The sequence below is a fragment of the Lynx rufus genome, unplaced genomic scaffold (genome assembly GCF_022079265.1).
Source record: "Lynx rufus isolate CCGP_SWC_20201006 ecotype Redwood Valley unplaced genomic scaffold, mLynRuf1.p SCAF_11, whole genome shotgun sequence".
Lineage (NCBI taxonomy): Eukaryota > Metazoa > Chordata > Mammalia > Carnivora > Felidae > Lynx > Lynx rufus.
Window position 1 is genome coordinate 43,585,662 of NW_025814825.1, and position 21,966 is coordinate 43,607,627.

The 21,966-nt window shown below is 36.6% G+C and overlaps 1 protein-coding gene across 2 annotated transcripts in view; it reads right to left on the bottom strand.

The window, feature by feature from the left end:
- Positions 1–2,365: 2,365 nt before the first annotated feature.
- CFAP43 (cilia and flagella associated protein 43) overlaps positions 2,366–21,966 on the bottom strand; it is a 120,364-nt gene continuing 100,763 nt past the window's right edge. For both annotated transcript variants that reach the window (XM_047072704.1, XM_047072703.1), the window contains exons 29-38: positions 20,378–20,485; positions 18,777–18,863; positions 16,929–17,017; positions 14,876–15,089; positions 13,632–13,744; positions 12,484–12,643; positions 5,573–5,737; positions 3,509–3,589; positions 2,722–2,875; positions 2,366–2,532 (exon numbers count right to left, since the gene is read on the bottom strand). In XM_047072704.1, the coding sequence (XP_046928660.1) occupies positions 2,366–2,532; positions 2,722–2,875; positions 3,509–3,589; positions 5,573–5,737; positions 12,484–12,643; positions 13,632–13,744; positions 14,876–15,089; positions 16,929–17,017; positions 18,777–18,863; positions 20,378–20,485 (1,338 nt within the window). The remainder of the gene's footprint in view (positions 2,533–2,721; positions 2,876–3,508; positions 3,590–5,572; positions 5,738–12,483; positions 12,644–13,631; positions 13,745–14,875; positions 15,090–16,928; positions 17,018–18,776; positions 18,864–20,377; positions 20,486–21,966) is intronic.

Here is a 21,966-nt window from a genome sequence, read left to right on the forward strand (position 1 = left end):
AGTTCAGCAGAAGCTGAGAGGAATCAGTACCATGGACAGTATCAAGAGTGGGTTGGGGTGAATGACCCATGTGCTTTTCTGAAGCCAACCCCACAAACCAGAAGATGTCTCCAGTTGAAAAGTGCTGCTACTAGAATATAGCTTGAGACCAGAGATTTCTGCTAATCTCCATTCTAAGCCTCAAAAAATGAGGCTCTCAAGCAGAGATTGAATTAAGAGTCACCCAGGGTGGCCACTGAGAAATAGAAATTACATAGGCTGTTAAGATCTCGGAATTCACAGTGAAATTTGTGGCAGTGACTATTAGCAAATGGAGCCTTCAGGCAACTAATATGGGTGGCCTGGAATTTATATCACTAGAAAAAATGGAAAGAACAAAAAGCCTAATATAACCATGGTTACTCAATCCAACAGGACAGAGAACTTCTGACAATCTCATCATAAGTTATCAAGTATTTGTATTATTTTATTATTTTTTTAAGTTTATTTATTTTGAGAGAGAGAAAGAGAGAGCATGCACGCCAGTGGGGGAAGGGCAGAAGGAGAGAGAGAATCTCAAGCAGACTCTGCACTGTCAGCACAGAGCCTGATGTGTCCTCAAACCCACAAACCATTGAGATCATGACCTGAGCTGAAGTCAAGAATCAGATGCTTAACTGACTGAGCCCCCCAGGGGCCCCCCAAAGTTTTGTATTCTTAACACACTTCTCCAACATTGGGTCTACCCTCCCACCCCCACAATCACCCCACAATCTCAGAGATAATTCTGAAGGAACCCAAATGTAGAGAATGTTACCAATGGGCACTTTTCTACTGAATCAGTCAAATCAACTACTTGAGGAGTCATTCTGGTACTAAGGAGGCGAGTCCTCAAAAATGATGTTGGGCCTGTGGGGTGTCTGAGTGGCTCAGTCAGTTAAGCATCTGACTCTTGATTTTGGCTCATCACGATCTCACAATTTTGTAAATTCAGGCCCTGCATCGGGCTCTGCATCACACAGAGCCTGCTTGGAATTTTCCCTCTCTCTCTGCCCCTACCCCACTCGTGCTCTGTCTCTCTCAAAATAAATAAATAAACTTGAACAAAAACAAAAACAAAAAAAACCCATTGGACCTATTATTTCTCTTACCATTCTTATACCATTGATCAGTATATAGGTGATCAATTATGGTACTATCCTGGAAGTTTCTAAATAGAAGATTTTAAATCTCTTAAAGATTTTTTTCTAAATAGGAGGTTTTATAATAATAGCTCTCTTGCTTTCCCTACACCAATGATCCCAATGGTATCATCTTGGAATGCAACAGTCCAGGGCAAAGCAGCTTTCTGACCATTTAATCTTCTCTTTATTTCATTATCACCATCTATTACAATGAATATGCAATATAGAAGATTATGTTATGTTTATATAGAAGAAAATATGTAGCAGGATGCCTGGGTGGCTCAGTCGGTTGAACAACCAACTCTTTGACTTCAGCTCAGGTCATGATCTCATGGTTTGTGAGATCAAGCCCCACATTGGGCTATGTTGACAGCGCAGAGCCTGCTTGAGATTCTCCCTTTCTCTCTGCCCTTCCCCCAACCCCTGTCTCTCTATCAAAATAAATAAACATTAAAAAAAATATGTTGTACTTTTCAAATGACTTAAGGCTTGGTAAAAGTAAACAGTTCACTTTGTTTTCAGGCTAGAATAGGGAATGATCTTATATGTTCTGATAGTTGTTTTCTTTTTTCAAAAGTTTACTTATTTATTTTGAGAGAGACAGAGCAAGAGAGACAGAACAGGGGAGGAGCAGAGAGAGGGAAAGAGAGAATCCCAAACAGGCTCCATGCTGCGCATGGAGCCCGATGCAGGACTCTATCTCACAACCGTGAGATCATGACCTGAGCCAAAATCAAGAGTTGGCCACTAAACCGACTGAACCACCCAGGTGCCCCCTGGTAATTTTTTTTTCTGATTACATAAATCCTTGCTGAAGAAAACTTAATACAGAAAAGTATGAAAATCATCCATTAACTCATAAGTTTTCTGGTAATTTCATAAAGTTACAAATGCCAGTAGTGGCTAAAAATTTTTTGTCTTTATGACCAAAATTAAGCCTAAATGAGTTAAATAGTAAAATAGATCTTGAATATTTTCAGTTCATTCTTGAGCAAAAGCAATTCATGATATTTTACACATTCGTGGAAGACAAAAATTTTTATAATAATGAGGCTAAAATTAAATAATTTGCTATTAAAAAATGAAACTAAGAAGAAGCTCTACTTAAATGTCCTGATATGGGAGAAAAAGAAATCATTTTAATCAAATGAAACTATTTTTTTTAAATGATTGACTGTCTGTCTTGTTTCCCACCAGCATTTTTACATTTGAACAAGAGCAGGAAATGTCTTCATCCTTAATCGTTCAACTTCAGCCTGCAGTATTGAAATCTGTTCAGCTTGTTGTTTTGAAATATTTGTTAACTTTTGTTGATGCATCATGTTTTCATACTGTTCTTTGGCAATCTTTTCACAAGTCAGTTGAGACCCTATCCCCCAAAAAATGAAGAATAGAATTAGTTGGATTGTCATGTAAACTTTCAAATACAGAAACAGCACTCAGAATCAGTTAACCCTGTAGAAGAAATGCTGGCAGCTTGATAACCAGTGACCAGAATTCAGGAATAGTGATTACTTTTAAAGAAACCTACAGTTGATTAAAGAGAAACAATTCTTACCTATTGCATTACAGATGTCCTTTCTCTCTGAGACAGCCACCAGCTCTTCTCGTAAATTGCAGCTCAGAGTATAATTTGCTATATCTTTTTGATTGCTGTACCTTCCCAGCTTTTTTAGTAGTTTTTTGCAGTTTTCCACATTCTTTTTGTGGGTCTGAAATTTTTGTCCCCATGACACCCCATGAAAATAATTTTGAAAAAGAGTATTTTATAAAGACATTTTTAAAATTTAAATTCATTATCATCAAGATATCATCTTATCACCATATCCCTACTGCCTACATTATGCCTGCACATAGTAGTTAACTAAATTATTTGTTTAAAGATAGAAGGGTACTTTAATACCACATTCTAGAAAAAAATCTTGTATATTCTTGAAAATGAGAGATTAAAAAATCCCACATAGCCTTGAGATGACTTTGTTTCCATCTTATATATGCTATACAATCAAAACTGAGCATTTGTTAAGCAGTTATGAAAAAAGTTATGCCAAGGAGAGACTATTAACACTTCTGTGAAATTGGAAATTCATATACACTCAGATATCTCCCAAGGGGTTATTTCTAATATTAAAAGAAGTACTTCAGTCTACCATACTTGTTATGGTTATAAAGACACTATTCAGGGGCCTCTAATTATATCCTGAATGTCAGTAAAGGATCTGTTTTGATTTTATTATATTAGGTTTTTTTAGGTTATGTTTGAATTCATGATTTCGAACATTATTACTGTGTTCAAATGATTCACAACTATTGGGATTATAATGATCAATATCTTTCAGACCTACCTTATCTAAAACAGCAATGGTTTGCTCCATTATTCCTATCTGAATGGCAATCAGAGTCTCATAGTTTGGTTCATTTAGGTACTTGGAGAAGAAAAAAAACCCACAATATATGTAAGTATATTTTTCTCTATTCTTTCAATAGATAAATTTATAAAAAGTTCTTATTTTTGAAAGTTACTATTGTCATAAAAATTATCCAAGATTTATTTGACTTTTGTGCTATAATATTTACTTTTATTTAGCTATTGATACATTTACCTGTATGCTAATAATTATAGATACCTAGAGTTTATTTTCTCATTCATTTATTCAACTCACCAAATATTTATTAAGTATCTCATTTGAGTCATATATTAATATTGTTTCAGTTAAAGATACTAAGGGAGATACAAAGATGGATAACATGACCTTAGCCTTCAAGAAAAAGAGAACATGTAGATATGAGTAGGTTGCCAGAAAATAAAGTGACTTGCAAATTCAAAGGCGGTTTGAGAAAGGATGTGGTTTTTCTGGACTGGGGAAATCCAGAAGCTTTATGGGCAGGTGGCATTTAAACTAGACCTTGAAAAATAAATTTGGGATGTGAAAAACCTGAGGAAAGATATTCGAGGTTAAAAAATCAGTAATGAGCAAAGGCACAGCGGTAAAATCCTAGAAAATATTAACTAGTCTGGTTTAAGAATACTAATGTATAAAAGGAACAGTGGGAATGAATTTGAAAAGTAGGGTTGAAGGATGTGGAACATCGACCCAAAGATTTCATAATTCATTTGCCAGGTAAGACGTTGCAGTTTAAAATGTTTGAGCAGAGGGGCACCTGGGTGGCTCAGTCGGTTAAGCAACTGACTTCTGCTCAGGTCATGATCTCATGGTTCGTGAGTTCTAGCCCCGCATTGGGCTCTGTGCTGACAGCTCAGACCCTGGAGACTGCTTTGGATTCTGTGTCTCCCTGTCTCTCTGCCCCTCCCCTGCTTGCACTCTTGTCTCTCTCGCTCAGGATATGAATAAACATTAAAAAAATTTTTTTTAATTTTTTTTAAACGTTTATTTATTTTTGAGACAGAGAGAGAGCATGAACAGGGGAGGGTCAGAGAGAGGGAGACACAGAATCTGAAACAGGCTCCAGGCTCTGAGCCGTCAGCTCAGAGCCCGACGCGGGGCTCGAACTCATGGACTGCGAGATCATGACCCGAGCCGAAGTCGGCCACCCAACCGACTGAGCCACCCAGGCGCCCCCAAAAATTTTTTTAAATGTTTGAGGAGAGTAGTAATGTTATTGGAGGTAAATAGCAGTATTAATCTGACAACAGCATACAGTAGAGATTAAATAAGAGAAATCCCCAAGGTCAAGAGACCAGTTAGGAGGTTATTATACAATAGTGTAAATCATGAAAAAGAAAAACTGAGCAAGTGCAAAGGCAGTAGGGATAGAGAATGAAGGAATAAAGAGATAAACTAGGCCAGACTTGGAAGACAGGGGAGAGGGGAATCACACATGACTACAACTGCAAGCCTGAGTAAGTGGTTGAAAAGAACAGAAATAAGCACATTAATTAAAGAGTTGCTGTTGGGAGGTGGGAAGGCAGAAATAGAACTCAGGGAGTTCAGGAACAGAGAACTTGGATCGGACTTTTAGGAGGGATCACTGAAATTAGAAAAATTGAGACCATCAAAGGAGAGAGCATGGAAGGAAACCAAGCTAAAAGCATCATCTTAAATAGCTATATTTAAGAGAAGCAAAAGAGAAGTCAGCAAAAGAAGCAGAGCAGCCTGACATGTTGGAAGAAAAAAACAGCAGAAAATAGAGATGAAAAAGCCAAAGGAATGGGCAATAAAGATTGTCAAATGCTACAGACAGCTGAGGGATGGTGATGACTGGGGAAAAGAACACTGGGTTTGATAATTAGGAAATACTTGGAAGAAAAAGAGTTCATACACATCATGAAAAACTAGTGGCTTAGAATATGTTTGATATTACAGAGACTTCCTATTGAATACTGTTTGAATGAATGAATACATTAATGAATGAACGTAAAATTACGTAGTGGGGCAAGGAGAGCTTACCTTTTGACGATCTCTGGAAAAAAATAGCATCTGAATATCCCAAGCCTTCTGATTTAGATCTTCCATTTCCATCTCCATTTTCTTATGTTCCCACTCAATCTGAAATATTCCTTTGTGGACATCTTTACTTTCCATCATGCTAGCAACTTTCTTTTGTCCTTGAGCCTTGGGGGAAAAAAAAAAAGTACATTCTGATATTCATAGGACTCTGCAGACAGAATACAGAATATCTGAAGCTGAATGCTATTCTTAGAAAACACTTGGACCACAGAGATAATTCTATCTTCTTTTAAAAATGTAGCAGATATTTAAAAATTACTTTTTGGGCAAAATCTGATCACTAAAAAGCTTTATAGGTACTACACAGAAAGGATTATAAAATATACTTGAATAGCATAGCCAGTTTACTTTATATGTTAAAATTAGGCGGGAGCTCTTTCTGTTATCACCAATCTACCAGTCTGTATGCACTGGCACCCCTATTCTCTGCCCTGCTTCTCAACACTACAGATAAAAGATTGCAGTTTAGGGGCACCTGGGTGGCTCAGTCGGTTAAGTGTCCGACTTTGGCTAGGTCATGATCTCTTGGTTTGTGAGTCTGAGCCCCGCGTCGGGCTCTGTGCTGACAGCTCAGAGCCTGGAGCCTGCTTCGGACTCTGTGTCTCCCTCTCTCTCTGCCCCTCCCCTGCTCATGCTCTGTCTCTGTCTCAAAAATAAATAAAAAACATTAAAAAAAATTTAAAAAAAGATTGTAGTTTAATGCAGCTAGGGACAACAATATCCAGTTGGTAGCTAGTGGAAAAGCAAATGAAATGAGATGAAATAAAATACAATTGGATGAGCTAAATATTTTTAAATACCTAGATATTTTGCCCTTCACTTCAAATTGCCTACATTGAAGTTCAGGAATATTTTCATGAAGTTGTTCTTCCAGATTGCTAATAGTGAAACTATTATGTCTCTTAAATTAATTTGTACAAGAGCTCCATCAGTTAACATTTTATATTTTTCCTCTCTTCTTCAAAAACTTAGCTTTATAAAGTTCATGGCACTATATTATATTATACTACCTGCTCCTCTTTTTAAAAATTATTTTCAGCTTCTAATCACTACCTGGCCTCTCAATTCCTTGAATTTCTCACTATCAATGATTTTTTCTCCATCTCACTCAGCCACCCAACTCCCATGATCATACCCTTGATCTTGTCATAACAGCTCCAAAATATTAAGTTCAGGAATTTCTCCAGAGCAGTGTTTGTCAAATGTTGGAAATATTGCCCCACCAGGGGAAATTAAATTATGTTTGGAGAAATTTTGGTGGACACAACTGGAGGGAGGTGTTGCTACTGGAATCTAGAGGGTAGATGCCGGGATGCCACTAAACTTTGTGCAATACACAGGACATCTCTCCATAACTAATCATCCAGCCCAAAATATCAGTAGTGCCAAGGTTGAGAAACACTGCTGTGGAGCTACCACATCTCCTCTCTACTCTCCTTTGATCAATTTTTTTCTAAGATTTATTTATAGTCACTGTCTCTACAACCTCATTTCATATTATTTTTTCAACCATGGCCAGTTGAGCCCCTGCCCCAAACTTCCACTGAGACTGCTCTTGTCAAGTAATTGACATAGTGCACAAGTCCCTTGTCCTTGGAGACATTTTTTCATGGTTTTCAGGTTTCCTCTTTATTTAAAAAAATTTTTTTAATCTTTATTTTTGAGAGAGAGAGAGAGAGAGAGATACCGAGTGCAAGTGGGGGATAAGCAGACAGAGAGGGAGACAGAGAATCCGAAGAAGGCTCCAGGCTCTGAGCTGTCAGCACAGAGCCCAACGCGGGGCTCAAACTCACGAACTGTGAGACCGTGACCTGAGCAGAAGCTGGACATTGAGCCACCCAGGTGTCCCTCAGGTTTCCTCTTTATTGGCAGCTCCTTCTCAGTTTCATTACATGATTCCTTCTCTGCTAGATCTATCAAAGTTAGACTTGGGGCACTGGCCCAAACTCTGTATTCTATCTACCCATTCCTAGGTGGTCTCAAGCACTCTCATGCCTTAAACTATCCATTTGTAAATGTCTATAGGTAATAATCCATATATAGTTACCTGTACGTGATCTATATATAGAACACTCCTAAATTTATATCTCAGCCCTTAATTCTGTCCAGTAATATTTCCACTGGAATGTTTTATGTGCATCTCAAATTTAGCAAAGGCCAAAACTCTTTGTTTTATGTCCCAGGCAAAACTATATACTTCCTGTTTTTTCTCATGTCAGTTAATCACACCATCATCTACTCAGTTGCTCAAAAGCCAGTGTTTTAGGATTTATTCTTGATTCTTCTCTTTACCATTTGCATTGAATCCATCAGCAATTTTGATAATGATTTTTTGCGCCTACACTAATAACAAAATATGAAGGAGAATGCTCTGAGAAAACAAAGCTGAGGGAGTCTATCATTACTAGACCTGCTGTACCAGAAGTGCTGAAGGGAGTCCTTCAACCTGAAATGAGAAGGCACTACACAGTAACTCAAAGCCATAAGAATAAAAAACAAAAACCAAAAAAAAACTAAATTAAAAATGTAACTACAAAGGTAGATATAAAAGTATTATTGTATTTTGGTTTGTGTATACTTTTTTTTTCCTCTATGATTTAAAAGAAAAATGCACAAAGAAAGAAAAATGCACAAAACTATAAATCTATGATAACAAACACTTAATGCATAAAGATATAATTTATGACAATAAGAACATAAAAGAGGAGGGATAGACCTGTATAGGAGCAGAGTTTTGTAGTTCTGTATATTTATTGAAACTAAGTTGGTGTTAATTTGGTTTGTTATAAAATTAAGATGTTGATTATAATCCCTATGGTAACCACTAAGAGAAAAACTAAAATGCATACAGAAAAGTAAAAGACAAGAGGATCAAATGGTATTCTGCAAAAAGTCAACTGTATGCAAAAGAAGGCAATAATGGAGGGATTGAGGGACCAGAAAATATGATAGAAAACAAATAACAAAATAGTAAAGTCCTTTTCATTTTACCAGAAATTATTTTTATTTTTTTAATGTTTATTTATTTTTGAGAGAAAGAGAGAGAGAGAGAACACGCCCATAAGCTGGGGAGAAAGAGAGGGAGACACAGAATCTGAAGCAGGCTCCAGGCTCTGAGCTGGAGCTCAACAGGGAGCTCAAACCCATGAACCATGAGATCATGACCTGAGACAAAGTCAGACAGTCAACTGATTGGGCCACCTAGGTGCCTCACTAGCAATTATTTTTTAAATGTAAATGGATTAAACTCAATAATTAAAAGTCAGAGATATGGGGCGCCTGGGTGGCGCAGTCGGTTAAGCGTCCGACTTCAGCCAGGTCACGATCTCGCGGTCTGTGAGTTCGAGCCCCGCGTCAGGCTCTGGGCTGATGGCTCAGAGCCTGGAGCCTGTTTCCGATTCTGTGTCTCCTTCTCTCTCTGCCCCTCCCCCGTTCATGCTCTGTCTCTCTCTGTCCCAAAAATAAATAAACGTTGAAAAAAAAAATTAAAAAAAAAAAAGTCAGAGATAGGCACAATGAATTTAAAAAAATGATCCAATGATATTCTATCCAGAAGAGATTCACTTCAGATTCAGTGACACAAATATCTTGAAAGTAAAATGATGTAAAGGTATCATCTGTGCAAACTGTAATCAAAAGATAGCTGGGGTGGCTATCCTAACATCAGACAAACACATTACTTGCTGATAACAGGCCAATCCTTCAAGAAGATACAGCAATTATAAACACATATGCTCGAAACACAGAGCCCCAAGATATATGAAACAAAAATCAATAGAATTGAAGGAGAAATAGTTCCATGATAGTAATAGGAGATTTCACCATCCTACTTTCAGTAATGGATAGAACAAGTATACAGATGATCAATAAGGAAAGAGAGGATTTGAACAACACTATAAACTAATTAGACCTAAGAGACAAATACAGAACACACTACTCAATAACAGCAGAATACACATTCTTTGCAAGTGCAAATGGAACACTCTCAAATGTAGACCATATGTTAGGCCATAAAATGAATCCTGACAAATTTTAAAAGATTGAAATCATACAAAACATCTGTTCTGACTACAAGGGAATTAAACTAGAAATCAATAACAGAAGGAACTGGAATATTCACAAATATGGATTCACAAATATGGAATATTCACATATTTGTGAATATTAAATAACACATTATTAAATAATAGGTCCAAGAAGAAATCACAAGATATATTAGAAAATACTGTGAAATAGGGTGCCTGGGTGGCTCAGTTGATCGAGTGCCTGACTCTTTATTTCAGCTCAGGTCATGATCCCAGCGTCATGGGACTGAGCCCCCCCGTGTTGGGCTACGTGCTGAGCACGGAGCCTGCTTAAGATTCTCTCTTGGGGCGCCTGGGTGGCTCAGTTGGTTGAGCGTCCGACTTCGGCTCGGGTCACGATCTCGCGGTCTGTGAGTTCGAGCCCCGCGTCAGGCTCTGGGCTGATGGCTCAGAGCCTGGAGCCTGCTTCCGATTCTGTGTCTCCCTCTCTCTCTGCCCCTCCGCCGTTCATGCTCTGTCTCTCTCTGTCTCAAAAATAAATAAATGTTAAAAAAAAAAATTAAAAAAAAAAAAAAAGATTCTCTCTCTTCTCCTTCTGCCCCTCTCCCCGACTCACACACTCACTTTCTCTCTCTTTCTAAAATAAACAAAAATAATTTTAAAAAATTAAAAAAAGAAAATATTGTGAAATAAACTAAAGTGAAAACACAACATACCAAAATGTATGAGATGCATCAAAAGCAGTGCTCAGAGGGAAATTTATAGCTGTAAGCACCTATGTTAAAAAAGGAGAATTATCAAAGAAAAAAAAAAGAATCATCTCAAATCAATAATCTAAGAAAAAGAACACCAAAATCAACTCAACCCCAGAAGAAAGAAGGAAATTGGAAGATTAGAACAGAAAGAAATGAAATATAAAATAGGAGAAAAGAAAGAATAAATGAAACCAAAATCTTTGAGATCAAAATTGACAAACCTTTAGTTAGAATAAGAAAAAAGATAAAAGGCTCTATTTGCTAAAATCAGAAATGAAATCAAAGACATCACTACTAACCTTATAGAATATAGTAAGAGAATACTATGAACAATTGAATGCCAACAAATTAGATAAACCTAGATGAAATAGAAAAAAATTCTAGAAACACACAAACTACAAAAACTGACTCAAGAAGTAACAGAAAATTTGAATAAACCTATAGTAAGTAAAGACTGAATCAGAATAAAAGACCTCCCAACGAAATAAAAAAGCCCAGGACCAGAAAGCTTCACTGGTGAATTCTACCAAATATTCAAAGAAGAATTAATACCAATCCTTCTCAAACTCTTTAAAAAAATAGAAAAGGAGGGAACATTTCCAAACTCATTTTACAAGATCAGCATTACCCTGATATCAAAGCCAGACAAGGACACCACAAGAAAAGAAAATTACAGGCCCATAATCTTTTTATTTTTTTATGTTTATTTACTTATTTTGAGAGAGAAGGAGAACACAAGTAGGGGAGGGGAAGAGAGAGGGGGGAGAGAGAGAATCCCAAGCTGTCTCTGTACTGTCAGATGTGCAGATTGATCCCACAAACCATGAGATCATGACCTGAGCTGAAAGCAAGAGCTGGACACTTAACTGGCTGAGCCACCCAAGCACCCCACAGAGCCATAGCCTTGATGAAAAGAGATACAGAAGTCCTCAACAAAATATTAGCAAACTGTATTGTTCAACAGTGCATTAAAAGGATCTTACACACATACACACACTCCTAGACATATGTTCAAACTACTGAAAATCAAGATAAAGAGAATATCTCAAAGGCAGACATATTACATTAAGAGGAGCAAAGATCTAAAAATATATAGTAGGCACCTTGTCAGAAACCGTGTAAGCCAGAAGAAAATGAACACCTTTAAAGAGAAAAGGAGAGGAAAAAGAGAGAGAAAAAAATCTGCCAATCCAGTGAACCTAGCAAACTATCTTTCAACAATGAAGGTGAATCGAAGACAATTTCAGACAAAGAAAAACTTAGAGAATTCATTACAGGCAGATTTGCAATTCAATTCAGTTAAAAGTTCTTAAAGCAGAAGACATATGGTATAAGGCAGAAACTTTAATCCATACAAAGAAAGATCACTTGAAATAGTGAAAATAAAAGGAAATATGAAATGCTTTTTTCTTGTTTTTCATCACTCTAAAAGAAAACTATCTAAAGCAAAAATAGTAACAGTGTATTGTCAGTTTAGGGTATTTGGAAAAGTAAAATGCATGGAAACATTAGCACACAATTCCCAAATAGCACAAATTCCCCAAATATTTGGAAATTAAATAGCATTTCTAAGTAGCCCATGAGTCAAACATGGAAGTTAATGGGAAATTAGAAAATATTTTAAATGGAAAGAAAATGAAAACACAAAATATCAGAATTTGCAGAATGCAGCTAAAACAGTGCTTAGGGAGAAATTTATGACATTAAATGTTTATATTAGAAAATAAGCAAGGTCTAAAATCAATGATCTAATCTTATCTAAAATTATCATTACATGAGTAAATTGAGCGTAACAAAATGATAGCATATTAGAATGAGCATTTAACCTTGTAGTTTTAAACTTCTTATACTTTAGAATCATCCGGGAAGCTTTTAAAAAATACCCATGCTTAGGGGGTGGGCCTGGATGCATTTGTAAAGTTCTTTAGATGATTCTAATGTATAGCCAGAGTTTGGAATCACTGATTTAACAGAATGAAAATGATTTATCATGGAAATGGGAGAATAATGAGAAAATTTTTGGTACAGCAGGCTAATATGTTGGCTTTCTTCTTAAAAAAATGATAATTACCCGAATCACACAATTCAAGTCTTCAATTATGCTCTTGTTGATGAGAATTGCATCAGGATACTCCAGCAACAACTGGAAATTTTCCAGCTCTACTTGTCCTTGTTTAAGGAGAATTTGGATTGTCAAATTCAACTGGAATCTCACCTTCTCTTCCTGTAATCTACATTGAAAAGACTTCAAAGTAAGCAGTTGAAATATACTTATATTTCAAATTTCATCTATTATCTGAGAATATAAAATTCAAACTTAGTTTTCAACTTAAATTTCAACCTTAAGCTAAAGAAAAACCTGCTGGAGATTAATGCAGAAAATCTTTTCCCAATGATGAGCTTTCTTGGAGGTCTCTATGATGCCTCTTATTGATATGGAATTACACTTGGGCTGCTCAAAGAATGGCATGGACAGAAATACATTCATAAAGTTATACTTCATGATTAAGAAAAGATTAATATTATTTTGGAAGAAAATTGAGATGCTCCCAAATAACAAATCTATTAAAGTTCTGACTTTGTGTATTGACTTCTGATATTTTATTAACGATATTTAATCTGTATGCTACTTATATCTATTTCTGGCTAATTCACATTTCTCCTAATAGCCTGGATCTGAAAATGATGTATAATGATGAATTTGGGAACATCAAAGAAGAATTTATCAAAATGTTTGTAAATTCGGATAAAGTGAAGTAAGGACTTAAAACAGTATCCTAATCACTTAGCAAAATAGAACAAACTTTCCTAAAGAAAAATATATTAGCTGGTTAGTTGTTTACATGGAAATTTCTTGGATATCTGCCTAATTTTCAACATAGTTTGCTTGTGTGGCTTGAGCCCCAAGGTGCTTATTAGCAGAAACAAGTTCTTTGCATTTTTATGTGGAAGGAGCAGATTAAAAAATAATAAGATTTTCCCCAAACTTGCCTACTTCTAAGAAGAGCAATGGAACGTGTAGGTAAGTTCTATTCTGAAGTAAGGTCTTTTGTAACAAAATGCACTTTTTTAAGAAGAAGTTATAAAGCCCAGCAAGATAGACCAGTTTGTGCCAGTTGTAAACCAGTGAGTAGTCTTTCTTCCCCCATGATAACACAATCTAACTTAGCCTTAGCTTAGGTTTTGTGTAAATGAACATGAACGAAAGGTTCAAATTACACAATGCGTTCATGGAACACTTTTTCAATTTCCTGTTGCAACTTCTCATCCTCCTCAGTTCTCCTCCGGAGGAAAGCAACCATTTCCATTAAGCCAGCTGCTTTCTGCTTTACCTGAAGGAACCAAACCACAAACATCTCAGTACATATGCAGCTCTAGGAATAAAAGCAAACAAATTTTAAAGAACTTTGGAAAACATACATGTTTTAACTTAGCTACAAAACCTTAATAAGCCCATTTTTCTAGGAGATTAACAAAAATTTAAATTCCCACCATTATGTAAGATACCTAAAACTTAACATGGTACATCCATGAATAATTTGAAAAGTATCCAATTTTGCCTCTCACTGAAAATCAAATACTCAAGCAACCACAACTTTCCTTATATCTTATTTTCAAATTCATTCTCGTCATCTCAGACAAAAATATAAAATCATAGATTCTTTAGCAAAAATATGCCAGTCTGATGCTTGTGGCACGGAATTTAGGTATTTTGAGGTGGGGGGGCAGAGGGTGGTTAAGAAACAATAAGAGTAAGAATTCTTCTCTCAAACATACCCTCAAATTGTTACCTTTGCCACATTAAAAAAATATTCTAGTAAAACTATAAAGTAGGTTCTAGTGAAATATAATTCTAATCTTTGCAAAATGGGATGAGGACAACTCAAGACCAGGGATAGAGAGGAGAAGGGAAGTTGTGTCCACAATGGGGCTCTTCAAAGGAAACACAATGTGAGCCGCACATGTGAGCCACGTACTTAATTTTCAATTTTGTAGTAGCCACATTATAAGAAGTGAAATGAAACTGGTGAAATTAATTTTGCTAATTTTTTTATTTAAAACAATATATCCAAAACATTACCATTTCAACCTGTAATGAATATAAAACATATAGACATTTTCCATTCCTTTTTCATAAGTAAGACTGCTAAATCTCTGTATATTTTCTACTTACAGCATGTCTCAATTAGGACTGGCCACATTATTTCAAGTAAACAATAACCCCATGTGGCTAGTGACCACCACTTTGGACAGTGTGGGCCTACAATACGGGCCTATACTTAGCCCTTAATACCACTAAGGTTAATATTTTATCTCATTATTATTACTAACATTACTAACTACTATCCTAGCAGGAAAACCTAAATAATTAGCATTTCTGGAAGCAAAGGTCACTATAAACTACATTTATTAGCACACTGAAATGAAATGAAGTGAAAATGGAATAAAATGTTATTATATACTTTCTGTTCATTTTCCACTTTCGCTCGTCTGGTTTGGCAGAAATGATCCCAGACCAAGGGGTCCAAGCCTTCTGGCATGTTACTAATATTGTCCAAGTCATCCATGGCTTTCATTAATTGGGCAAAGGCATCCTTATTCAGTTTCCCAGATTCCGGTCGCTCTCCAAAAGGCACAATACCGGCAGTATCTGAGTGTATTTTCTGTTTCTGAATCCTGGTATTACCAATAAAAACCCATCAACCTTTCACATTCTCACACAAAAGAAATCAATGTTAAATTATATACAATGCTTAGCATCAATATGACATTGCAAGACACTTTATTTTGACATTTGGAGGCTGGTGGACTATTCCACCAAATAGAAGGAGGCTGGTGGACTATTCCAAAGAGAAAAGCACCTACTTTGGTCTTCTTGCATACTCCCTGGACACCTAGACATGACCTTGGCAGGACTACTGATGTTCCTAACTATCGTCAGCATTGGCAGCTTTACCTGCCCTGAAGAAGTCTAGCCCAAGAGGAGTGTGGATATTCTCTAGTTATGTCCCACATATTCTCTAGCCTGGAATTTTTCAGATATAAACTCAACTGAAGAAGCACCTTTTAAAATCTACCTGAATAGGGGCACCTGGGTGGCTCAGTCAGTTGAGTGGCCGACTTCGGCTCAGGTCATGATCTCGCGGTCTGTGAGTTCGAGCCCCGCGTCAGGCTCTGGGCTGATGGCTCAGAGCCTGGAGCCTGTTTCCGATTCTGTGTCTCTCTCTCTCTCTCTGACCCTCCCATGTTCATGCTCTGTCTTTCTCTGTCTCAAAAAAAATAAATAAAGATTAAAAAAAATTTAAAAAAAAATCTATCTGAATAGATTAGTTTTGTTTCCCTGGGCTGTAGCTAGGAAGGAAAGAAGGATACAAAGATTTGTACCAGCCACTCACCATCAAGATGCTGTACAATATGCTGTGAAGTTACTATTGTTATCTTCTTTCTCTAGAATGAGTAAAGTCTGAGAGAAGCTGTTGGTCTAAGACCACAGGTCTGATAGATGGTAGAATTAGGATTTAAAGCTAATTCTGTCTGACACTAAAGCTTATGCTTTTTCCACTGCTGCCTCCCAATATGTAGGAAGTCTTCCTTCTTTTTTCACAAGACTTACTATGACTGACTCCTTTAAAAATAAGGAAACCAAGATATGAGGCATGTGCTAGGTTGAATTCCCCGAGGTTGTATGTAACCTGTCAAGGGTGAGAGAATGAGTCTGTACCTCAGACACAATGAGCCTATACCTTTGTAACAAATTCCATGGTTTCTAGCTTACATTTGAAAATTATGGAAATCTGTGGATTTCTATGGATTACTATGGAAATTGTAAGAATTTGGAAATCTGTGAAATGTAATTCTAATGCTCCTTTCGGTATAAAAAACAGATATTTCAGAACCCTTTATGATAATGGTTATTTTCAATCATATATACTGGCATTTTTCAAACTTTGTCTTAAACACAATTACATGAAATGCTCTGAGTGCCAAATAAGTTTGGACAACTCTGCTTATCCTATTTTTTATATTTGGAGATCCAAAGACCAAAAACAAGTTCTGAGAAGTTTTTCAGTAAAGAAAACTGTTTAACTTTTTTTCTTTTAACCCAGTGTTTCCCCCTAACTTATTTTGTCCTGGAAGCCTTTTACATGAATTCCAATTCATACCACAAGGTCCTCATATTTGCTGGAACACATCTTGGGAAAAACTATAAATCTGTACGCCATCTATAACTTAAGAGGAACTTTAGTGCTACTTTCATAGAACTAAAATAGCACAATGCTCACCTAGACACTTTTTGAATAATGAAATCATTATTCTTCATTGCTTACCTTAAGATTTAAGAATAATCTTAAAAAACCCAGAGTTATGATAAAGACACGTGAACATTTTCACATAAAATATGTTATATTGAATATTTCCATCTAAGTGGGACTGAAGAAGCCAAAATATAATAATATTCCTCTTCACTTACAAACGTTTTTTTCTCAGAAACGTGATAGCAAAGGAGAAACAAACCTTGGTCGGCGTTTAAAAAGTTTGTAGAGTATATCCACCTGGTGACTGGGAATTTCAGAAAATTCTTTTTTAAAGCTGCGATCCAAAACCTAAGGACAGACATATCATTGCTGGGATTGCAACTCTCTTCAGAAGCCCTTTCTTCGTTGACAGCACTCTTCAAAATATAGGATTGTATCACTTTGATTTTAAAAATCTATGAAAATTTGGTTAAAAAGTAGATTTGTTGAAGGGTGACCTCTCACTATGCAAGGATTTATCAAAGATTTATTTTGAATACGAAGTACTTCAGTGAATTATAAGTACTACTTCATATAAGGTTCTAGAAATCATTCAGAACTACAATTTCACAAAATAATATTTACAAGTAAAACATGCAAGGTATTCTATTCTTCTATCCTATCCTATCCTATCCTATTCTATTCTATTCTATTCTATTCTATTCTATTCTATTCTATTCTATTCTATTCTATATGTTTTTCTAACCTGTTCTTTTCCATTACAAAACTAATGGTCAGGGGCACCTGGGTGGCTCAGTAGGTTAGGCATCTGACTTTTGATTTTGGCTCAGGTTATGAGCTCACAGTTCGTGGGTTTGAGCCCTGAGCTGGGTTCCACACTGGCAGTACAGAGCCTAGTTGGGATTCTCTCTCTCCCTCTCTCTCTCTCGGCCCTTCTCCCCCCTCTCAAAAATAAATGGCTAAACTTTAAACAAAACAAAACAAAACTACTGGTCATACATATGATCCAGTAATTCCACTACTGAGTAGTTACCCAAAGAATACAAGAACACTGATTCAAAAAGATTATGCACTTCTGTGTTTACTGCAGCATTAGTTACGATAGCCAAATTTTGGAAGCAACACAAGTGCCCATTGATAGATGGATGGATAAAGATGATGTATCATATACATACAACAGAATATTATTCAGCCATAAAAATGAATGAAATCTTGCCATTTGCAATAACATGGATGGACCTAGAAGATATAATGCTAAGTCAGCCAGTCAGAGAAAGACAAATACAATATTATTTCACTCATATGTGGAGTTTAAGAAACAAAACAAAAGAACAAAGAAAAAAAGAGATAAAAAACCATACACTTAAATATAGAAAGCAAACTGATGGTTACCACAGGGTAGGTGAGTGGGGGCATGGGTGAAATAGGTGAGGGGGATTAAATGTTTATTTTGGGAGAGAGAGAGATTACAAGTGGGGGAGAGGCAGAGAGAGAGGGAGACAGAGAATCTCAAACAGGCTCTGCACTGTCAGTGCAGAGCCCAGTGTGGGGTTTGAACTCATGAACCATGAGATCACCACCTGAGGTGAGATCATCACCTGAGCTGAAATCAAGAGTCGGACACTTAACCAACTGAGCCACCCAGGCACGCCAGTGTTGGTGATTAAGAGTACACTTATCATGAGTAATGTATAGAACTGAGTAATGTATAAAACTGTTGAATCATTATATTGTACATCTGAAATGAATACTGTGCATTAATTATACTTGAATTAAAATAAATTTTTTAAAACTACTGGTTGTAGCTTACTAAATTGATTTCATGACCAACTGATGGGGACTGCAACTTAAAGTTTGAGAAGCCCTCAGTCTAGATGATCTCTCTTTTTTGTACAAGAGAATGTTTAAACCAGAGATGTTTACAAAAATTTATTTTATACAGTTATTATCAGAAATATACAATGGCACAGAATGAAGTTCACTGATAACTGAAAATTATAATAGGAGAAAAATCTATGAGGAAGTTAAATTACATTCCTTTTAATCTTCCCCAAATCTAGGCAGCAACTCTATTGCATTGGTGAATGGGTAAGACAACGGCTCTCACTTTGTCTTCTGCCAATAAGTTGTCATAGTGTTCCCTGTACGTATCAAGGTCTTCTTTGGCTTTCTGGATGGCCTCTGAAGTCTGGTTCTGTAATAACACCAAGAATAGGCAATTGGAACTAATTTTTTCAGGATAAACAAAAATATTGGGGATATTAAAAATAACAACAAATTTCCTAGTATAAGATAAATGGGTCAGTGGAATATCCATTACAGATAAGATTTGTAGAAGAAAGTAAATCAGTTGGAGATTTTGAAAGAACAAACATCTAATCACCTGTTTCTAAGTATAGCCAGGCCTGCATGTGAGTGTGTTAAGTGACTAAAGGAAGTATGAATGATGGAATTGCACAGTCTTGGGATTCACATGGAGCTGGCTTCTGAGAGACTGAATATATAAACAGACAATGGCCAGACTATATAGACAAATAGGACTCTGACCCACAACCCCTGTAGCAACTAGCCAGGAAGCTAAACCATATCCTCAGCAGCGAGCAACCCCAAACTGCCAGGACTTGGTCAGTAACTTTCAGCTTTCCTAATTTTTGCCGCCATTTCCAGTTTAGGACCAAACAGACAAAGCCAAATATGCTCCCCAAATTAATCACACAGGTTGCCTGCCTTCTAATTACCTTGCCCCTGGCTTCCCCATGCCAACAACTTCTAATCAGGGTGCATCTGAAGCCCTCTCTTCTTTATTATAAAGCTTTCCCACCCCCTGCCTGCCTGTGAGTGTCTGCCAAACACAAGTGATGGTGGCTGAACCCTTACTATACCAAGCTCTGAATAAATAGTCTGCTTATTGTCATCTAGATGGTCTTAATTTATTTCCACAGTTCCAATTCTTGCTGTTTTACATTCTAATGGGTGACTTAGGCATGTTACCAACTCTCCTCAACTAGGAAAGAAATCCAGGACCCTGCAGGGTTGTTATGAGGATGGTTGCATTTAGAAGGTGCTTTACATATGCTATTTAATAGACTGTTAGCAAAAACTAAGTTCATATGTCATATATGATACTCTAAATCATTCATACATAAATGTTCTTTATTAATACTACCAATAAAAGCTGACACCTTTTGAAAATTATTATGTGATAAGCATTTTGCATTCATTGTCTCTTTAATAAGACTTATCTATTCAACCCCTATTTATTAGGGTTTTTCAGAATATGACAGCTTTTCATTCTATAAGCTAACCTGTTACTCACATGCTTAGTAAAATGTAGGGTTCCAAATGATCCAGAGAAGACAATACTCCCAGAGAAGAGCTTACAAATAGCTTAAAATATTCTATGTCTTGTCCAAGGTCCCACAGCCAGTCAGTAGTTAGAAGCGAGTCCTTCCAACCATGAAGCTATATTGTCTCATTTTATACATCATATATCATATCAAAGTTACACAGTTCTTTTGACTAAATGGTTACAGACACGGAATCACATAACTTCATGAACAGACTACAGCAGGTGTTTTCATCTGACCCTGGAGCAAAGTCCCTGGCAGGGAGCCAAGGAACACACACAGCTAAGAGGGATGTGCAAGAAGGGAAGGGCCTAGGTGTGTCAGCTCTGGTTATATTCAAGATATCAGATACTGTCCTTACTTTCTCTGCCTGCTTCTTTATAAGGTAGTTGTTTAGGAACGCTTCTCTGGAGCTTATTTCTTCATCCAACAGCAAAGAAAAAACGAGGTTATTTATTTTCAGTTCCTCCTGTGGAAATATTTCAAAAGGTGGGGAAGATGATCACTACTTCTGTTTGAGAAATGATTTTCTACTGAGGGCCACAGACTTGGCACTCATCAAGCAGATTCATGACACACAAATAAGAGAAATTCTTTTCAAGGAAAAGGGAATATAGACAGTTGCACTAACTACTCAGTTATTTTACCTTTTCCATCTTTTCATTGTAAGGTGAAATATATATACAGAAAAAATACACACAACAGCGTATAGCTTGAGTTATAAAGGTAAAACACCCTTGCAATCACCACACAGTTCAAGAAATACAGCTTCCCCTTCCATGTGTCCCCTTCACAGTCTCAACCCCAGTAATAGCCACCTTCCTGACATTCATAATAATCACTCTCTTGTGTTTCTTTATGCTTTTATTACCCAAGTATATCTCTAGGCACTAGAGCATAACTTGTCCATTTAAAAAATTGCCACCTGAAAAAAAATCTCTTAAAATCCACAGATTCCCTTCCCTTCCTTTCCTTTCCTTTCCTTTCCTCACATTTACTTGTAGTTTTACCTAATCTGGGTTTTGCTAACTGCACACTTCCGGTGAGTTCATCAGTATCCTTCATCTCATGTACTGCCTGAAAACTGGCAGCTGATCAGAGGCCTGATCGGACCCATGTGTGATCCTTTTGGCAATACCGTAGGTGATACTATGTCCTTTGATCAGGAGACACATACTATTGTCTGCTTTTTTGTGATGTTAGTAAGTGTAGACACTGCATGCCCAGGCCCATTAATCCATGGAGAGTTGTAGGATGGTGATATTCTATTTCTGTAGTTCCTTTTTTTTTTTCACTTTATTCATTAAAACTCCTTTGTAAATACACAGATGCTCCTCCTTATCTGCAGTGTAGTTACCTAGTGGTACAATTCATACAGGAAGGCAGAATCAATTCTTGACACTCTCTCTGTCAGTTTTCAAATAATGAATTGGTTGTTATCATCTGAAGGTGAACGATAGGCATTTTTCTTTTTAAAATACCGCAAATTCATAAATTTAAACAACTTTGGTGGGTTTCAGGTAATTGCAATGATTATCATTGTTGAATCTTAAAGTATTCCCTTTACGGGAGCTTTTAAAATTGGCTCCTGAGTCCTTTGGATATTATCTGGTAGTCTTTGATAGTTTCCTCATTATTTTGTATGAAAAGATGTTCTAAGCACATCTTTTTAAAATAATAGCTTTATTAGTATATATTTCATACAATTCACTCATTTCATATAAGTCACTTTTCACCCATGTTGTAGCACATGTTAGTACTTGTCATTGCCAAATAATATTCCATTATATGGATAAACCATATTTTATTTATCTATATGTAGTCATTGGACATTAGGATTGTTTCTACTTTCTGGCCATATGACTAACGCTGTTCTTATGCCTAGTTCTGGGGCATTCATTACCAATCTCCCCCGACCCAACTACCATATACACACTCCCTCCCTGTGGG